Genomic DNA, 22,100 nt, shown 5'->3' on the forward strand with positions numbered 1-22,100 from the left:
AGGGTCCGGGATGCAGCAGTGCTTCCTTGTGCATGTCACTGGAGGTAGAACAACTGAAATGCAGACAGTTGAAGTGGAAGCTGATGGCAAAATTCCATGCTCAAACACACAGAGAGTGTGTCTGTGTGTGAGTTTTTCTGTGTGTTTAAAATTCTGGACTAGGAAGAAAGAGCAGAGAAGTTCATGTGTGGGACTGCATGAGTGTTGGATCACAAACATAATACCTGAATCAACAAATATTGTGTCAAAATATCATTTACAAAAATATTGATTTCCTATCCTTGTAATGGTAAGTACAAAAATATAGAAACAAATATTATTTATTTAACACTAGTATCATTATATATATATATATATATATAGAGAGAGAGAGAGAGAGAGAGAGAGAGTTTAAAGTAGTACATATTAAATAGTTTAATATATACTATTAACATATTATAATAAATCCCACTAATATGTATTACTACATATAAATATATGCTTATATAAACACACATACATATATGTGTCTGTGTATGTATACATATATATATATAATGTAACAAAATGAATAAAAAGATTGTACATGTTTTTTGTGTTTAATTCAAATCACTGAGTCAATTACAAAGCAAATAACATGAAAAAATAATCAAAAAGAAATTTACAAAAAATATTCTAAAAATGTTAAAACTTTCAAAATATAAGCAAATGCTATAAAATTACAAAATAATAAACAATAAGTAAAAACATATATGTAACCAATGTTAGGGATAGTATTAGAGTCTGGGAAGCATAGCTTACTATTCCCCAGCCACGGCCCGTATAGGGCGTGCCACCGGGTGGTGATGTGGGGCGGGGAGGGGCAGGGTGGGGGGTTGTAAAATGCGTCATACGGACGATTTCAGGTAAGTAACGGAAAAAAAACCCGAATTTTGTTGCACGCGCTGCATCGCATTTGACGATGCAGCGCGCGCAACGAAATTCGTTTTTTTTTTTCGCTACTTACCTGAAATCATTCGTATGCCGCATTTTACAACCCCCCCACCCTGCCCCTCCCCCGCTCCACATCACCGCCTGGTGGCACGCCCTATACGGGTCGTGGCTGCTATTCCCACTCCAGTTTATGTAACAGTAGAGAAATTGTATGACTTTGGAGGGATTAAATATATTATCACTCCAAACAGTGCAACAGTAGGGAAAGCGTTGGACTTCAGAGGGGTTACATTTTCTATTCCCATTACAGTCTGTGGAACAGTAGGGAAGGCTTTGGACTTTAGAGTAGTTAGATTAACTATTCCCACTCCAGTCTGTGCAACAATAGGGAAAGAGTTGGATTTTGGAGGGGCAGGATTTACTATTCCCACTGCAGTCTGTCCAACAGTAGGGAAAGATTTGAACTTCGGAGGGGTAAGATTTCTATTCCACCTCAAGTCTGTGCAATAGTAGGGACAGCATTGGACTTTGGAGGGGTTAAATTTGCTATTTTCACTCCAGTCTAAGCAACAGTAGGGAAAATGATGGACGTCAATCCGACTCCAGTCTGTGCAACATTAGAGAAAGCATTGGACTTCGGAGGGGTTATATTTACTATTCCTACTCCAATCTGTGCAGCAATGGGGAAAGCTTTGGACTTAGAAAGGGTAAGATTTCAATTCCCACTCCAGTCCGTGCAACAGTAGAGAAAATGTTGGACTTCAGAGGGGTAAGATTGACTATTTCCACTCCAGTCTGTGCAACAGCAGGGAAAGCGTTGGATTTCGAAGGGGTTACATTTACTATTCCCACTTCAGTTTTGTGCCATAGTGGAGAAGGTGTTGGACTTCAGGAGGAGTAAAATGTACAATTTTCACTCCAGTCTGTGCAACAGTGGTGAAAACGTTGGAAATCGAAAGGGTTAAATTTACAGTTACCACTCAGGTCTAAGCAGCATTAAGTAAACCACTTCACTTCAAACACATTACATATTTGAATAACACTATAAATTAAATAATATATATATATATATAACTCTAAATGTAATCATTTTTACTTAACATTAATATATATATAAAAATAAAATAAAAACAACATTATCCAATTTACAAAATTCACGAACAGTGTAATAATTAATTTTCAATTAAAAAAATGGTTATTTAAATATCACTTAATTAACTTGCTAACCTATACTCCTACAAACCTAGCAACCTGCACCTAAAATATAATACAAAATAAATAAGTATAACACAGTTTACATAATTAATAATCAATTACATAATGAATTAACAATTAATAGATCCTCATTAATTAATTATTACCTAAATCACTTCCCACCCTCTACCCCTAAAATATAAGAATAATAAATCAGTGTTACATAATATACATATTAACAATCAATCACATACTTACTTAAATATTATGAATTAATTAATAGTTAATTATTAATTAACTTCACACCCTATCCCGCTACAACACTATAAATTACTATCACCAATTAAAATGTATTCTCTACAACTATATTATTGAAAACAATATTTACAAGAATAATCTTAAAAACTATATTACTTAACGCGAAAAACGATATTCTTAAGGATATTTCTACATCTCCAAATTTTTGTATCACAATATCTTTTTCCTGATATTTCTGTCTCCTAATATTTACAACTCAATACTGTCCAATCACGTGAGTGAGAGTCTAAGGGCCTGATTCACAAAGGTAAACTTACACTTTTGTCTAACTTTACTATTTTTTTGCCATTCACAATCTCCATGCTAAATGGCCTATTTTTGTATGTGCGGAGTTCTCACTTCCAGGTGCGTATATTAAACTTGCTTTTAACTCGAAATTTGTGAATAGAAAAAACTTAGTAGACCTGCAGAAAAGTGTAAGTTTACCTGTGTGAATCAGACCGTTAGTATGTAAACCCCTTAAAAATATTCTTTAACAAAATCTGGTAATCCCCATCATTTTCTTTTTTTTTTAAATGTTTTTTTTAATATTGCAGAGCCCAAAATCAAATGCAGTACATTTGAGATCATTGTGATCAAGCACTTAAACTAATGTGTCTGAACTGCATAGCTTCTCACAATCATAGTTAGTCCTTCTGTCTCTTCTGTATTATTTCCACATTTCCAGTTAACTCAGAGCTCCTCGTTTCACCCACTGGAAGGGCCTAGAATTGTTCAGCTGGTGTCGACGGGATGACTTCTGCTGCTGTTCCGCTACAGCATTATCCAGGGATACTATTGCATTAGGAAATGCTCTGGCCATGTTCGACTACAGGTCTTTCATATTCCCACTTCTAGGCATAGTTAGAACCGATGTGCTCCAATGTGCTTGAACTGGCTTGTAAAGAATGATCCATTTTTAGGGCTTCATTGTCACTGTTTCAGGTTGTTAATGGCAACTACTCCAGTTGTACTGATTCCTGAGGTACCAATAACCTCTGTATTTTGGATTTACTGTGGATGAAAAGGTGAATTTTCTGGAAAGTCATGAATACCACATGAGATTCCACTGCTAATTTCACATTCTCCCCTAGAGTTCCATTCAGAGATTTCTACTGCTTTAACGTGAAAACATGTCATTCTACTAAGGCTGTAACTTTTAATGGGAGCCTTAGGGCCTTATTATGACTTTGGTGGTCCTCCTGTAGGACTGCCACCTCTGTGCCTACATTATGACCACCAAGGCTGTAGCACACCGCCTGCCGGATTCAGAGTTAAATCAGGGCGGGCGTGCGGTATGGCGACTGTCTCACTAGGTATGTTAAGCTCGTAGGAGAGCCTAGCATGCAGACCATCACCATGAGAGAGCCGATTGCACGTTCCTGCGTGCTGTGGCATGCACCATGTTGTGCATGCCACACGATGCAGGAACAGGGGTACAATTGCAGAGAGCACAACATGTGCCCTCTGCATGCACCCCCAGCCCCAGGAGTGGCAGAGGGCCTGCTACGAAATGGACAGTCAACTCATAATATGCTCAGCGGTGCTGCAGCGGCACAGCCAGCATATTACTGCTCATGACCGCTGCGCCATTGTGGCGGGATCCTGGATCCCGGCACAGGTGGCGGTCCTGTGGTGGTCCGACCGCCACATTCAGAATACTGCGGGAGGGCCCGCAGTGATGGTGGTGGTCCGACTGCTACTGTGTGTACGGCGGTCCTGTGTACCACTGTACTTGTAATCGGGCCAACTGTGTTTACAGACACACCAGTGCAAACATATTTCCCTCGACCAGTCTATGGGAAAATTATATTTGCTTTTGGCGAATGGTGCTGCACATTCGCAGCTATAGTTTAAACTGACTGGCCAGTAAGCCTGAACTGGCAATCACACATTCCCAATTATTACTACCTTTCAATTCTGTAATCCGTAAAAAGGATGTGCATAATTAATTGTGCAGAGACATTGTCTTCTATGCCCTCACTCTGACCAACAAAAAACAACCTGAGGAATGGGGTTGAACGGTCCCAATTTAGAGAGGTTGCTACCAACACATATAGGAGTATCAGTAAACGCAGGGGTGGGTACAATCTGCACAATTATGAGATGAACCGTGAGGGTTCACTAAGAAATTAAGAATTACCAGGGGAAGGCTAATTTCGGGTCAAATTCTCCAGTAATTCCTCATTTTCGACACAGACTTTAATCAGCCGAAATCTCCTGGTGAAAGTAAATTTGTTAGGGGCGTTCACTGCTTTTACTGACGCCATTAGAATTGCGTGACTACTCGTGGGGGCCATAGTATTGATTCCACTATCTTTTAAAACAGAAACGTATGGAATGTTGAAGGTTATTTTTTTAAAATATCAATGTTTGGACCGGACCCTATCTATAATTTCATGTGCTCTCCACGATTTTCTGTTGGGTGCCGAGAAATTAATAGAATTCTGTGAAGATTCTTTAATGGGAGACGTAGAGCTGCCGGGTTTGGTGTGTGTAGTAGGGGATGTTTGGTGTATTTTGTGCAAACATAGGCCCCTCATGGAACATTAATGCCTGTTGTGTAGATGCCAGTCTCTGGAATGGAAGCTGTGGGTTATGGCATAGAGAAATAGTACAGAGCATGGGTACAGATGTATATACAAATTAGCCAGGCCCTGTGTACTGTGCATCATTCACAGCGGTCTGACAACAGTCAAATAAAATGTTATCTCTCTTATTCAATAGCTATGGAAAGAAGAAAAAGTAAACGCTCGTGTTATGGCTCTCCACAGATTCAGCAGGTATGTATACTTTTTGTTGATGTCCCGTCTCCCCGGTATTAGTTTTGTAGCCTCAAAGCTTGTGATTTTACGTATTTTAGTTCAACTACAGGCGCTACCAAAAATATCATATTTGGGGACTGCTCTGGGCAACAGAGGAGAATTCTTAAGTGCCCACCCTGTCCACTGTTGGAAGTCCCCAAGCCTCTAGTCAGAATCAATGGCCCCAGAGGCCCCCTTGCACAAAATCTACTTAACCAGTCCATACCCCGGTCACGTGAACCCTCGGCCAGCCCACTTGGGCCCTTATGAATTGTACCTGCCTACCCACAATGCCAGAGTAAGCTGCTCCCCTCACCAACTGCTGTGCATATCCTTTCAAATATTTGCTGTGATCAGAAAAGACCGTAGCAGCAGGGCTTTAAGTGGGCCGGGTCTCACCGGTTCTGAGCACAGACAGTTTTAGTTGGCTCAGATTTCAGATGTTATGCAAGTTGTGCCTTAAAGCTACAAAAATAGTCAGATTGCAATTACATAACTGTACAAAAATGTTTAACATATTTTGTCTTGATGGATGATGTGCAAGGGTGACATCACGTTATGGCCTCCCTTGTTTTAGTAAATATTTAATAAAATGTGAACTCCCATAGCGCCAATAAAATATGCTTCCTGAGTTTATTTTTTACTATCCTCAAACAGTAGAATACAAAATTGCCCTCATAAAAAGTGACAGAAACCACAGATATTACTAATAAATGTCAGAAAGATTATTTTGTTACTTGCTGCTCATAAGTTGCAATTCTAGTATAGCACAGAGGCCTATGATCTGTCGTCCAAGAGTTTAGATGCATGTAGACTGCTTGATATAGGTTAGAATGTAATTTTTCCCTAGTCTTTCATTATACTAATGTAGCTAAAAATGGTTCGTTTGGGTCAGTGCTTTAAATGGGGGCAAAATAGTGCAGGTACTCATTTAAATGTGGTGAGTGGGCGGGGCTTTGGGCAAGACATGCTGATACTTATTGACTTGGATACTACTTGCAGCACATACCAAAACACATGAGAAATGTATTTCAATAAACAAAGCAGGTTTGTTTACTCATTACACAAAACGCAAGCCAAACGCGGCGATATTTTAACATTTCTTTGTTTTGCAATCTGTGCAACATCAATACTGTTAAGGGCACAATTCTATATATTCTCGAGTGACACAGAAAGAAACAAGCAGACATGCACACACAAAGCACTCCACACATTTCCTTTAATATAACTTCCAAGAGTGTCTCTATTCTCTCCCCCTTTCTCTCGTTTTTCTCTCACACAAAAACAATCACAGGCAAGCACACAGGCAAGCAGCCAAACATACACAGACACTTAACAAAAGAATCAGGTGGGATTAATGCCATTTGAACCTGGTTACCTCCCACGGCTTTCTTAATTACGCAGTCACTGGGCTGCCTTGATGTCTGTGTTTGCAACCCAGCATGATGGTGAACACGGTAGGCAAATGAGCCCAAGCTGAATTGTTCAGCAGGGCTGGCTCAGGTCTACAGAAGTGCCTTGGCTATCAAAGAAAGGCCGCCAGCACCAGTGTTTCAGGAGTACCGGTACTCTCCTCGGCAGTAGAGAAGTGCCGGTACTCAGAGTGATAAATCTAAGAAGTGCCGGTACTCAGTACCGGTGAGTACCGGCCCATTTAAAGCACTGCACAGTACGAAAAGAACAGGGAGTGAAATTACTCATCCCACATATTTTTGCAACACATTTCAAAAATGGGATAAAGTGCTGTACCCAAAGTTTGTCATATTTGCTGCGCGTATGCATGTGTGTCAAAAACATTCACATTCCGGCTCCAGGATTTCTCTACGGTAGACATATTTGAGCAGGTAATGGAAAGAGGAAAGCCATTTTGCCACACAGGGCTTTAAGCGGGATGAAAAAACTGGCGGGGGGTCTCTCAAAGGGGCGTGGCCAATGTAATTAAGGGCGTGGCTTACAAACACATAAGCTAAAAATTTGTGCTTAGCATAGTGTGCCATCCGACTTGTATTTTGCTGTTTCTGTCATTGCATGCAGATACATGATACAACAAGTAACATCATACCTACAACAAGCCAGGACTATTGGCTTTGTCAATGGTTGTTAGTTGCATAAGATAAATAAGCAGCAACTAAGGCTCATATATAATATTGAAAAAGCTTCCAATTAAAGCCCTGGTACTGTGTATATTATGCATTTCAGTATTTCCCGCCTTTCAATCAGATGCTTTTCAAAGACTTGCCTAACTATCAAACATTCATGGATCGTTATCTTCCCACCTACAGATGAGATATGCATAGCTAGGGTCTCACGTAGAGCCAGCTTTTCTCTGGGTGAATTTCAGGATACATGACTGAATGTGAGTAGACACACAGACAGGCAGTGAGAGGCCAGTTCGCTGAGGCATATGCAACTCATAGTCAGCTGAGCAATCCACGTGACAAGGGTTGTGTTTTCACTGTTGTAGTGTCGAGAAGAAAGGTCAGACCAGGGCACTAGGACCCTGAAGGACAGACACTGACCAGCTGGAAACTCTTTGCAGGTGGGTATAGGAAGTGGAGGACACACACATAGCCGCAGACAGAAGCATGTTGGGACATGAGGCAGTGGGAAGCTGCACCACTAATATAATGCAATGCAAATAAAGGAATTATTGCACATAGCTCCATGCAGTCATCTGAATTGATATGGTAAAACAAAACAAAACACGCCAGGAAGCATAGGTTCTGACAAGTGTTTAATGCAAAGTAGCAGGTAGCACAACAAAAGATAAAAGGCAATTGTCACTTCAACTGGCCAGGGTTCTTGCTAGAAATTGGTCAGTTAGACCTTAAAGTTAAAACTAAATAAAAATGGAACTGCTATATATATGTTTTCCCTAATAGAAGTCAATATAGTTAAATCATGTGATAGAAATGTTAATCTCAGAGAAAACTTGTGTAATTAGTAAGCCTGGACGAAATTAAAATCACCTTGGTGTAAATCGCCTAATTTAGGGAATTTCTTGTTACGCTTGTTATGGAAAATTCTCCAAATTACCCCATATGCCACTTCACGCAATTACGTGCCATCCACTGTAAAAGGTTATAGGGAAAATCTCAATTTGTGGTAAATATTAGGGGTGGGCGAAACTCACGGAGTTACATAAAAACTGCGAGATTCCATGGAGTTCCACAAGCAGTGACATTTTTGGCAAGTCACGCTGCTTGCGCTGATTTTTAGCACTGGGAACTTGTTCCGCCCTGTAAAATCAGCACACAGGCCACCACATGCCACACCAGAGAGCGCTGCTTCTATCTGTCACTCGAGTAGATTTTCTACAGCAGCTTTCTCAACGTGAACGGTAGCGAACAGAGGCGACCACCTGCATTGAGAAATCACACTAAGACTCATTCTCGCACTCAAATTTTCTCCGTCATACTCGCCAACAGCATGCATACGACTGCATGTTTGAGTGTGAACAATCTTTTTAAGAAAATAAATGGAACGTTTGTATAGTGGAAAGCATGGCATACTTCAATCTCCTGCTTTACACAGAGGTCACGGTACATGCAAGTCCAGTAGGATCAGGAGCAATACTATCACCAATTTGTGGCCTATATAAGCAGACGTTTGACTGACACGTGAAGATCCTTTTCACAGCTGGAAAAAGAAGCCTAGCCATCGTATTGGCATGTGAACACTTTCACATTTTTATCTATGCCAAGCACTGCACCATAGTGACCGATCACCAAGCGCTGCTGACAAAATTTGGGAATCACCGGGCCAAGGTGCTGCCTTGAATTGAGCACTGGGGACTTTGCTTGCAAGAATATACTTACGCCATCATACTGAAGCTGACGGTATCAGACCACAGGAGGTAGCCCATAAACCACAGTGAGACTGGGGCGGTACATTATATCAAACAACAATGTCTCAATGTGGGATTCATTGGGAGGACAAGTTATGTCAAAGCAAACCGTACAATAGAGAACTTATTAGAGGAATAAATCCACATAGGGAAGACACAGGGAGACGGAGGATGTAGAGAAATATATTTGAGAATGTTCAACACATGATGGACATATTACGTCATATGTGCATAACCTATGGACGAGAAGCACTGCATGACAATTAATGGCAATGTAACCAACAAAATACTGTGCACAAGTGCTCGTGAAAATTGTGACGGCGCAAGTGACACATGAAGTGGTATGTACAGCGGTGAAAAAGACGCAACAGAAAGAACAATGGTACATTTAATCTGGCGGAGTTAGGGCATTCACACAATTAATGTTGGAATTTTTTAAGGAACAGTAGAGCAAATGCCCATGGTCAAAAGGGCGCCAAAAGTAACGCTGTTGAAGTCGACGGCGTTTCGGCCTGTAACAATCTAGGCCATCATCAGGACTGGTTACACATACTTGGGGCAGTGTTGCGGGTGATCGGAAGACAAGACTCAACCAGCGGGGCACGGCCTTGGGGAAATAGGGGAGGTCTGTGAACGGTTGAATTGGTAAAGGGCGGGGAATCCAGTCAATTGGAGTTGTATTGAAGGCGAGTGAATCACCAGAGGGGGGTCCGAGGTGTGTTGGCGGCCTTATGCTAGGAAGAGAAGTATGCGCATGGATTCCTAGATGGAAATTGAAGGCTAAGGAAACACAAACGAGGGCAGACAAGAAAAGGAAAACATGAAGAGGTAGGCGGATGCCAGTTATGGAACTTGAAAGTTTGACTTTAAGGAAAGTAATTGGGTTCTCATTAAACAGAACCAAAGGAAGAAGACAGACCAGTGATACATAGACACATCATTTCAAGTCAGAACCAGAAAGGTAACTGTTGGCATCAAAAATACCAGCGATCAACAAGTGACTTGCCACATATCACACTAAAAAAAAAAAGAAAGAAAGAAAACGGGCTGCATCCTCCCTGCAACACATCTGGGAATAGCGGGGTAAAGGGTGGCCTCAAAACAAAAAGTCAGACTAATGTGGGCATGCTACAGCTCAGCCACTCACAGACAGCATCCCTGAAACCATTGGGACTCATGGAGGAGGTATGGCATGCTGGAGAAAGAAAGACAAACACCTGACCTTCAGAGTAGGTAAGAAAAACTTCACTAACTTAACACGTGGGATTGGAGAAGTAGTGTTGAGAAGCATGATAAGGCCAGAGAGACATTCAGGGACACAAGGAAGCTAGAAGCTGCACTTACCTGCATGGAATCATATGTTTGCATAGCAAAGACATTACAGCTGCAAATGCAGAAACCAGCTGCCACTGCAAGCTCATTGACATGACAGGTACCTACCTTGTATGCACTGCCTCCCAGGAGCAGCAAAGTCGAAGACTCAAGGCTTACTCTTGGGGTGTAGTGGGAGTCAGTGTCTGATTCAGGCCTTACTTGTCTCCCACACAATAAAATATAACAGCTAAGTGTTGTTATCATTTATGTAAAACAATAAAACCTTTTCATATCATTAAGGAACCTCACTGGGGAACTGATAAGTTGTGGCATTAATTATTCTTCTCAAAACAGTATCTTTGTTACTCTGTAACTCCTCGGTCCAAGCTGTACAAAGCAGTGGTCAGGGTTATATTTGTCCGGGTTGATACTGTGGAAAGCCATGCATAGGTGTCATTTCTGAGAGTGTTCTAACTGATACCTGGTTTCAGTTTTGGTTGATGATTGCCACCTGGTTACATAAGGGCACCGGTAAGAGCAATGGGCCTTACAACATAATCTCTTAGTCAAGTTGTTAAAGATTGGTCGTATGGACCTTTGTTAGCTGACGTGAAGCATTGTAAGGGAGAAAACATAAACAATACATTTATAACTTGTAAAGCTCATGTGACTCCACAATAAGGACCAGGAGTAATTGAATATGGTTACAGGGTTGTATTTGAATTACTAATCAGTCCATTATATATGCAGACCAAAAATAAGTTCAATTAGTACATCAATAAAATAGGAAAGCTGAAATATCTCAGAAAGTTACGGCGCAACAAAATGAGATACATATACTGGTGTTCCAAAAAAAAACTTTCCTTCTATCCTTTAAACCTAAGTCAGATATATGGTCATCTATCAAGGGTCTCTAATTCGGGAGCATAGAAGATGTCAGCATGATCAGACTTCAGTAGAAGTCCTGGAGAAAGGAAATAAGAGTTTAGCATAAAGCTTCGTATTTGCAATAATATGGCAAATAGTGATGTCTGTTCCTCTGGAAGTCTAAAGGGAATTTCTGGTTGCTCTGTGCCAATTTAAAAGTAACAGGAGATGCAGAGACATCCTTTTGTTCTTTCGCACCAGCAGGGACCAATCAGACCATTACTTGAGTGAATCTGCAACATTGCTCCAATTTCCCAACACATCGAGCTTGGACTTCAGTTCTCAACCTTGAGCATTTTGCCATCCTGGTACTGGTGAAGAGCAGGCCTCCTTTGATCATTCTTTCTCCACATTCACTGCCAAGTTTCCCTTCAGGCCTTTATATTAGCAGTGTAATACAAACAATAAGCCTTCCACTAATTAACAGAAAAATAAACCTGCAAGAAAAGTAAAACATGCAGGCAAAACAAAACAAAATGCATTTCAACTGAGGCTTGTAGTCAGGCTAACTTTAGCTAAGCATTTAATTAATATGTGGCAATACATGCACACATGTAACTTGAAAAATAAATGTAAAACATGAGCAAAAGAGTACATGTTTACATATGCAAATATAACTTGAAGTGTAAGTGTAAAATGTGAGTAAAGATAAAGAATACAGGCTTTCATGTTTAAACGGAACATTAGTGCATACGTGTATAAACCTCTAGTCTCTACAGTGAATTTATTTAATTAATACATTTTAATGCTTCATGCATGTCAATGAAGTTAAGGCACAAAGTGAATACAATGACAAATACATGTATATAGTTGCATTTCTGTGACGTTCAAGCGTGGTTTCTAAATTGCACTAATTCAATCCCCTCCCGCTGGCGATGTTAGCCATCACAATCAAATCTTCTTATTTCCCTCCTTTCCTTTACCTCTTTTTTTGCTTTCATGTACTTGTACCTCTTATAGATTACAAAAAGATAGATTGCACAAGGGGTCTCAAAATGGAATCAAATATCCCACTTCAAAGGATCCCAAAACATTTGCATACTGCATCAAATCAATTTCCAATTGCTTCCCAAGCACCTGTAGTTTCTAACTCCTTCAAATCTCCCTTTAAGTCTGTAATATGTTTTATATATTTCTTCACCTCTTCACTCTTATCAGGTATATAGAACAGCATTATTGAACCTTTAACATCTTGCAGACTCCGCCCTCCTTTGCAAGAAGAAAGTCTAATGCAGGTTGATTCTGTATTACCATAGACCTAACAGCTATTATTTCAGTGTACACAGCTAACAATAAATGTGCAGTACTAGTATCAAACTTATCAACTATAGTGGACAATTTTCTAATTTTGAAATCATTCAAAACTACTCCTATAGCAAGAATCAATGCAAAATTATGTCTCCCACTTTTTCAGTACCACTACTACTTCTTTTTGATCTAACTGGTGATCCCCATACAGAATCATCTAAGTACTCTGTATGATAAATATTTAGGAAAGCTACTTTCAAAAAACATGTGCATGTGGGGGTGCACATGGTGTGCCCTCCTGTCCGTATGCACCTCCTGTTCCTCCACAGAATGAAATGCACACCATTGTGCATTTCAATCCGTGCCGAAATAGCCTGCGACACTCCCACAGCAGTGCCTTTCTAAGGCTCTCCTATGAACCTTAGAAAGGCACCATTGTGGGACTGCCACTGCAGGACTGCCTGACCTTTATCCCAGTTGGAATACGGTGGTCAGGCTGACTATTGTGGTCTTGGAGTCAGGCACTAGTGTGGCAGCCCATTGCAATACCGCCAAACTCGTAATCAGGCCCTAAGAGGGTTACATTTACTATTCCCACTCCAATATAAAGTAACTCCGGGAAAGAATTGGACACTAAAATAGATACCAATTACAGTTCCCAAGCTACTACAAATTTAGGGGCTGATTACGACTTTGGCATTCCTACGCCGGCTCTCTGCCAACGCGGCAGTGCCAAAGCCATGCAAAGACTTGTTGAACTCATGCAGGCGGATGGTCCTTTTTACTGTTTCCACGGTGGTGTCCTACAAAAGGGCAACGGAATGGGAACAGCAGAAATGTTCCAGCACGGCATGGACTGATAAGTCCATGCCGCGGTGGAACTGGTGATGCAAGCAGACAGGGGGGCACATCTAGTGCCCCCCCCTGAATGCATCCCCATGGCAGCGGGGGCATCCTTGTTTCCCCTCCACCAGCCTTTTCATGGCGGTGAGCCCACTGTGAAAAGACTTGTGTAGAGGAATATTATAATATGCTCAAGGACCGTGGCGGTCCATCCTTGCATATTATATAGACCCTCTGCGCTGCACCACCACCAAGTAACAGTGGTTCCCTGGCACACTCGGTGCAGCGGTGGCCGGTCGTTAAAGCTCCCTCGTAATGAGGTGGACGCAGGACCACCACGGCTGTGCCACCTCTAGTCTGGCGGTCCATGACCGCCAGACTCAAAATCAGGCCGTTAGTAACCAAAAATATTGCTAAATTCTAAATATATATTTAGCATTCCCACCACAATTTCACCAAACATAAATCAAAATATTAAACAAAAAATAATTATTATTCTAAAATAAAATAAATATTCTTAAGTACAATATATTTTCTCTAGAAATTGATTAAATATGTTTGATACAAAATAATATACATTATTGTATTTTATACATTTTTAAGACACTTCAATATTATTATAAATTATGTTAATAAAATATTTTTAAAGTGTTATCAAAAAAAGAAAATAATATATTTTATATCCAAAGAAAAATATATTGGAATAGTATTAAAAAAAATACTGTGCAGGCTGCATAGGCAGCTCTTAGGGATCCTCCATTGTCTCTCAGACAGGACTCATCAATAAACAGTATGAGGTCAGACTCAATCAGTGGCTCATCTTGTATCTCTGGTCTTACCTTGATGTATAGTTCAGTGACATTGAGAGAGTCATGCTCTACCTCTCTAGCGTAATTTTCAAGCAAAGGTAAAAGTGTAGCAGGATTCAAGGTAGCACACCTTTTCAAAGAAACATTCTCTGCTGCAAGAATAATCTGTTCATACTTGGTAAATCGTGTGTTGGTCAAGTAGTGCAAGTAGATGTGAACAAAATCTCCAGACTGGGGAAGAAAAACAAAGTAAGGGGATGACCCATGACAATACTTTCAAAACATTCTATGCTGAAACCTACTGCTGCTACAGCTTGAAGGCATCTGGGCAGTCCTGCAGCTACGGAATCAAGAGTAGCAGAAAAATAAGCCACAGGTCTTCATGTATTTCCATGCATTTGTGTAACCACTGAGAGAGCGCAGCCCTCTCTTTAACAGCAGAAAAGCACAAAGGCATTCTCAGAGCCAGGACACAAACATGTATAATAGCATCATGCATGAGAAACCCTCAGAAATCCCTCAGCCTTTGCAGGAAACATTGCTACCCAATAACTATCCAATAGATGTCCATTTTACTCTAGAAGAGGTCAACTGTGCTATTAAGGAAAGTAAGGATGGGAAAGCTTCTGGCCCTGAAGTAGTCCCCATAGATCTCCATAAATCCAATTTTCCTCTAGGGGACCTCTTTTAACCCAAGTAATTGCCTCGTGCTGCTATTCCGGCTTTATAACAACTTGGTCTGAATCGATACTGGTTTCAATTTTTAAGAAAGGCGAACACGAGAACCCCCAGATGTTATCAGCCCATATCATTGTTAGATTCCCTGGTCATGGTGATGGGGCGCATCATTATTAATAGTTTCAAGGACTGAGCCGAAGACAACAGCATGATATCTGAATTACAATTTGGCTTCCGAAGGGCCTAGGCACGATTGAGCAGTGTTCAAATTTAAATATCCTCTTGGGGAAGTACACATTGGCTAAAGAGGACAGGCTATACTTGCCGTTTGTAGACTTAACTGCAGCCTTTGATTGTGTTATACAAGATAAAATATGGAATATCTTGGATAATATGGGTGTGGAAACATCACTTATGCACTTCTTGAGGCAGCTTTATAGTGATGCAAAGGCAAGGGTCCATTATGGGGCCAGAGGGGAGTGCACGGCTACGCTCAAAATACAGAGAGGGGTAAAACAAGGCTGTGTCTTGACACCCTTTTTATTTACGCTTTATATTAATTAGTGAGGTCAAGTCCTGGCAAATCTGTGTCAGGACCTGCCACAAATTGTTAAACATCCCATACCTGCCCTACTGTATGCGGACAACGCTGATTAATGTCCCAAAAGCAACTGGGGCTCCAAGGGGTAGTGACAAGTTTCTCCATGTTTATGCACAACCTGGGTCTCAGAGTGAATATCTCAAAAACCTTTATTATGAAATGCAGGGGAGGTATCACAAAATGCTGAGACTGATAACAAAAAGGTCAAATTTGCTTATAGATTTTCTTACTTAGGCATTCTTTTCGACCAGAAGGGAATATGGACACAGGCAGTCCAACCTAGAAAATTAATATATATGAACGCTATTGCTGACCTAGCCAATTTCTCTAGAAAACTGGGAAGGCGACCCCCGTACAATTATTACACTTATATCAGGCAAAATGTGTCAGTACTACTATGTATGGTGCAGCTCATTGAGAACGCCTGTTTTAGATTCTTTTTGGCAGTCCCTAGCAGTACATCTACTTACATATGCCACTGTGAGCTGAGGATGCCGCATATATCAGACATTATAAAAATTCAACCCGTCATATTATGGCACTGTATATGGACCACTACAAAAAACACTTTTAACCAGGATATCTTAAAGACAGTTACAAGCTACAGCGGGTCTCTAACATCCCATGGTTAAAATATGTTAAAGATTTTATGAAGGACCTTGGACATCTAGAATATTATGAAGACCCTACTACCATAATTTCTGTTACCAGAAAAGATCTTAAAAGAAATTGTCTGATGCTTCTTGAGACAAACAGACTTTCTGCCGAAATATTGAAGGCAAATCAAATGATGTTAACTACTTATAGTATCCAGCCGTATCTTAAAAACACCCCAAGGGGATACAATAGATTTGTATTGAGCCACTTCAGATTTGGGATCTTTCACAGATTAGTTTTCCTACTATGAACGATTGGTCCAGAACTATGAAATGATATGTCTCAGCAATCGACATTACATGTTCTTTTATCTTGTCAATTTTATTCCATACAAAGACTGAGGTGGATTTGACCAATTTTAAGGTCACTTGGTCTTACACAATGTCGTCCTGTAGTTTTAGTACTGCAATCTCTAGAGAAGTAACATTTTATAAGGTCATTAACCTTATTTTTATTTTTTTTAATTAAATGTAGAAAAAACATTTTAATATGATATTTCTGCTGACCATTTTTGAAGGAAGTTACAGTAGGGCATTTAATGTTATATTATTGACTGTTCTTTTAAAGGATTTTAAAACTCTACTGATCATAAGGCTCCCTCGTGATAAAATTATTTTCTTGTAAGAAATCGAACAAAGCTTTATTGAATTGAATTGAATATATGTATATATATATATATATGTGTGTTCCAACCAAAACCAATTTCAGAAAAAATAGTCTCCGACGCAACACAGGATACAACTTAAACAACCTTGTTTAATACGGTAAAATTAGCCATTGTGACATGTTTCGACCAAGGCACCCGCCTTTCTCACACATGTTGAGCGCCTGTAGATTACACTATTTAAACACTGCTAAAGAACACATGATGCATGGACATAGAAAACAGCACAATTGCAACTACTTCTGCACTTTAGTTACAATTTGTGAAATTACATATGTTAGTCTCAGCATCCTAATTTAGCAATTGGCAGCTATTACATCATGCAAGTGCAACAAATCCAGTGACTGACTGCAAGCCTGATGCTTACTTATGATGGGGACCTTCGTGTTAAATACCTATGACAAGTGTCTGATCCTCATATTCAGAAACAACAATATCTGCAAAGCAACTCGGCCGTGCATATACATAATTCAAAAATTACAAAACACCAAACAGATTTAAAATAATGTCTGTAGAGTCGTCACTATTGAGAATGTAAGTGTTCGCACACATAACTCACAAAACAGAAACAACAATAAAATGTTAAAATTTTAAATGGACTATTGTCCTTGTGCAGGAAAAAGCTACAATTTCAAAATAAATTTGAGGAGAAAAGAAACATCAGCCCTCCTCCATAATGCCACCCTGACTAATTGAGAAACAACTTTTTTTTAACTCTTTGTAACTAACTATCACAGATCACCATCACCCAAGTCTCGGAAGGCAAATAACCTTTATAGTTGTTGCGCCAGCCTTATCTCCCAGGAATTTAGTTACTCTCTGTTTACTGCAGCCACTCTTGAATGCTTTTCACGTGAATCAAAATGCCAGTTGAATACTCGAGTGTACACAGTTAATTGCATCTCATATCTCTTGAACACAGTGGTCAATCCGTTCATGCGAACTGGCTGCAAAGAAAACCACAAACAAAATAATGGTGTTCGTGATCCCATCTATGCAGCTTGAATGCTGCTAGCTCCTCTCCCAATTACAGTGATAACATACACCTGCAGCCACGAACGCCTTCCGACAGACCAGCCGCAGGAGTTCTGTATTACTTAAAACAGCACGTAGGGATCTGCGGTGTACTTGCATACAATCACCCACCGTCTTTTCTAAATTAAACCGGCTTGCAAGTCTGGAAAGTTTTATACACATTCATCAAACGGGTGCAAAGTTATAAAGGGACAAAAATCAGAAAAATCCTTAACTATAACTATAGATTGGCTATCAACACTCTATAGAAAATATATATATGGACATGTGATCAAGGCCGTGGGACGGCCGAAACGCTTCATGGCGGACTAACTTGGTGGCATTAAAGAAAATCAGCACTTACTTGGGTCCTCGCTCGTTTTTCAAGTCCGGAGTAGAAGTTGCAAGCGAGAAGCACAATATATATATATATATATATATATATATATATAGATATATATATATAGCCACTTGTGACATCCTTCATTGGTCAAACTTTTCATTGATTAACCTAGGAGCCTTTGTCTATTTAATTTAATCTATTAATTGTTGAAGGGACATTTTATATATATATTTAATCACACCTAAATAGGTCCGTGCCTGCTTCCTAATTGGAGTTTATTTTTGTAAGGACTGGTTTTGATATATGGACATTGAGAAAACTGTAAGGCGAAACGCGTCTGTCAGTGCAGGGTGGGGGTGTCTGCACAATAAGGCACTTTGTTTGAACTGAACTTCCGTGTGTGTTCTCCGTTGTGGCGTTGGAAGGATTTGCCTTGTGGTTCCATATATATATATATATATATATATATATATATATAGATATATATATATATATATATATATATATATATATATATATATATATATATATTACCTACTGGCGTTCGCCAGTAGGTAGTTATAGTTAGGACCACGTTTCCATAGGAAATCCGCAACATTCTATTTTGAATAACTTTTGCGCCGGTCGACGAATCCTTGCGAATTTTTCAAAATAGGTGGGGCGCTATGCTCCGCTCCTACCCTGAAAGTCTCGGGGGGATTCGTCAAGCGGGGGCTGAGATAAAAGGGGGGTCCCAAAACGCGTTTTTCCCATGCATTTTTCCATAGGACCTTTAGACACAGCTACAGCCCGAACGGCTGAACAGAATTACTTGAAATTTGGCAGAGAGGTAGTCCTCAGGTCAAGGAAGTGCCTTTTGTAGGTTTGGTGTAAATCTGTTCAGTAGATTCTGAGAAAATAGCCTTTAAATCAATATATATATCTGAGCTAGCTTACGGTGCGCTTACGGTGCGCTTACCGTTCGCGTACGGTGACGTGCTCGAGCGCGATTCTGATTGGCTGTTAGATCTTAGTAAACATTCGAATCGGCCCAAACCAGGAAGCGGCGGCCGCCATTTTGAGTGGGGCAGCATAAATGAAGCCAAAAAATGTCTAAAGGGGCAGTATATTGAGATCATAACCACCCAGCAGTGATATACGGGTCCCCAAACAACCCCCAAGGCCAAAAAAAAATTGTTTTTTTTTTTTCGAAAAATCGCCGATTACGCTTACCGTACGCGTACGGTAAAAATTAAAAAAATTATCCACACTCTCCCCACCCCGTGTGCAAATGGTGCCCGAAGGGCACCATTTGTGCATGTCATATCACATATATGAAAATAATAAAGAATACATTTCACAACGATGCGCATAATATGTCCCCCATGTGCGCACGGTGCGCGAAGCGCATCGTGCGTACATGGCCCATCCCGCATAACGTGGGCACGCGGTGCGCGCAGCACACCGCGTGACCACCGTGCGTGCACGGCACTAACTGCGTAAAGTGGGCGCGCGGTGCGCGAAGCGCACCACGTGCTCACGGTGCGCGCACCGTGCGCGAAGCGCACCGTGTGCGCACAGAACGAACTGCGTTAACTGGGCGCGCACGCCACGAATGGCGTAAAGTAACTTAGCATTTAAAAAACCGTACAAATTCACTGAAAAAACCATAGGTTTCACACACGTTATAGTTAGGAATTAGCATTTAAAAAACCTGGCAAATTCACTGAAAAAACCATAGGTTTCACACATGTTATAGTTAGCTGTACATTTCACCCGTTATAGTTAGTGCAGGCAACTATAGCTCACGCGACCGCAATCTTCTGCTGATGACATATGTGTCTTTATGAAAAAAAAATATTTGTAATATATGTATAGCTAAAATTTAATGGAAGAAGACATGGGCAAATAAGTGTCTAAATACAGTATTAGCATCAGCAGAGGATTGCGGTCGCGTGAGTTATAGTTGCCTGCACTAACTATAACGGGGGAATTTCATTGGTTTTTTTACGAGTGAAATGTGCCCCGCAGTTTCTATTGACGCTCCCAGATTCCTCTAGTCTCAAAAAAGGAAACTCGAGCACTCACGGGTAAGTAGTTAGCAGCTTCGTTTTATTTAAGGAGAAAACAACAAACGCGTTTCGGAGCTAGTCCTTCTTCAGTGTTGTTACTTAGTTCATAACGAGGTGCTTTTTTATACACCTGATTGTCAATGAACATAAAGAAAGTCAGAGGGGGTGGCGACCAAACAATTTAAGCGCCATCTTTGAAGGGTCAAATAATTACTGTCACATTCAATATGTAAGAAAATAATATACAAATGTATCAGGTTGACCATGAAAATAACAATCTGTACACGTTATTCCAAAGTGCATTAGTATACATATAAACATGCTTCATTCATTTGATATGCTTAATGCGGTGCAACCCATATTCAAGTTATAAAGCCGTGGATCGGCAATTGACAACCTAAAATTGGCCAGTGCTAGACCCTTCAACTCGCCGTATATCGGCTGATATGATCCAATCCAGTGTAACCTCAAATTCAATGGTTACTAAACCTTTCCATACTCGCCGTGTATCGGCTTAATGTTATCTAATCTAATGGATGGTTACAGACAATCAATAATTTAAAAGAAAAGAAAGTTAGAAGAAAACTACACGGCGAGTATGGAAAGGTTTAGTAACCATTGAATTTGAGGTTACACTGGATTGGATCATATCAGCCGATATTTAGGTTGTCAATTGCCGATCCACGGCTTTATAACTTGAATATGGGTTGCACCGCATTAAGCATATCAAATGAATGAAGCATGTTTATATGTATACTAATGCACTTTGGAATAACGTGTACAGATTGCTCTTTTCATGGTCAACCTGATACATTTTCCCATGCTGGAAACTAAAACGGGATATAGGACTTCCAGCACATAAGCAGAGGCTTACTAAGCTAAGAGTTGTCCATCCTGGAACAGTACTAACTGCTCCCTTTTTCACACCTACATCAAAACTGCAAGAAAGATGAGGATGTTTCCCTCCTCCTACAAAGCCTGCCTGACCATCAAATGACGGAGATCCGATCCCTCTTATCAAGATCTTGACGTGCTCATTTTCCCAGCACTGAGTCACAGCCATATGGAGATTTGGGTCGGGAGCCCTCTGATATGCCACAGCTGTTAAACAACTGTTAACCAAGCAGGCCGGAGCTGTGTTGGTATAGCGAGTGGAAATTTTGTAGCTGCAAAGTCTGTAGCTGCCCTGTCTGTAGATACCTCGCCTTTCTACGACCTCCTAGAAGTCACCCTCAGCCTTATGCTCTGGAGATAATCTCTCTACTACTCGCACTTTCCCCTCTACGGACGGCTCTGAAAACTCTAGCCCACCCTTCCTTATAGGGTGCCTGCCCCCGTCCCACTTAGTCACTATGCCATATGCCACATCAGCCTACTCCAACCCCGCCTCTGCGAACCACTTAAAACCACACAGCCCAAACTCATTCTCGATCAGCTTCCCCCCTAACCTCTCAACCAAAGTGAAAAAAAACTTTAAACAAAAACTGATCAGACAACATCCTGAATCACTATTCGTGGACATCTATCACTGCGCCTCCAAAGGACAAGTAAAAATGGATCTCATCTTCCACACTGAAAGACCGAAACATGGAACTCCATCCTCAGATCGCAACACAATATCTCCAAAATGACTAACACGTCCCATAGCTGCAAACTGACTTTCTCAGCCCCTAACCACACTAGGCGAAATGGGAAGACCACTGCGACCATCTACTCCAATGGCACAGTCCAGATACAAGCCAACAATGACAACCTAGAAATCCTTGATGCTCTCTTACCATCCCTCCGGACTTCCCCCCCCACACACTCCTCCCCTGCCCACCCATCCTCCTCTCCCTGAAGAACCCGACCCGCCAACAGAACTCACCCGCCATTCCGGTGCACCCTAATAATAACA

General features: G+C 40.7%; 1 protein-coding gene across 1 annotated transcript in view; it reads left to right on the top strand.

The window, feature by feature from the left end:
• The window catches only part of LOC146856278 (dehydrogenase/reductase SDR family member 4-like), a 268,293-nt gene that overhangs the window by 197,345 nt on the left and 48,848 nt on the right, over positions 1–22,100 (top strand). Inside the window, exon 8 of the mRNA XM_085654373.1 lies at positions 5,131–5,186. Coding sequence (XP_085510499.1) covers positions 5,131–5,186 — 56 coding nt within the window. The remainder of the gene's footprint in view (positions 1–5,130; positions 5,187–22,100) is intronic.

This window comes from Triturus cristatus, chromosome 4_1 (genome assembly GCF_964204655.1).
Source record: "Triturus cristatus chromosome 4_1, aTriCri1.1, whole genome shotgun sequence".
NCBI classification, from domain to species: Eukaryota; Metazoa; Chordata; class Amphibia; order Caudata; family Salamandridae; genus Triturus; species Triturus cristatus.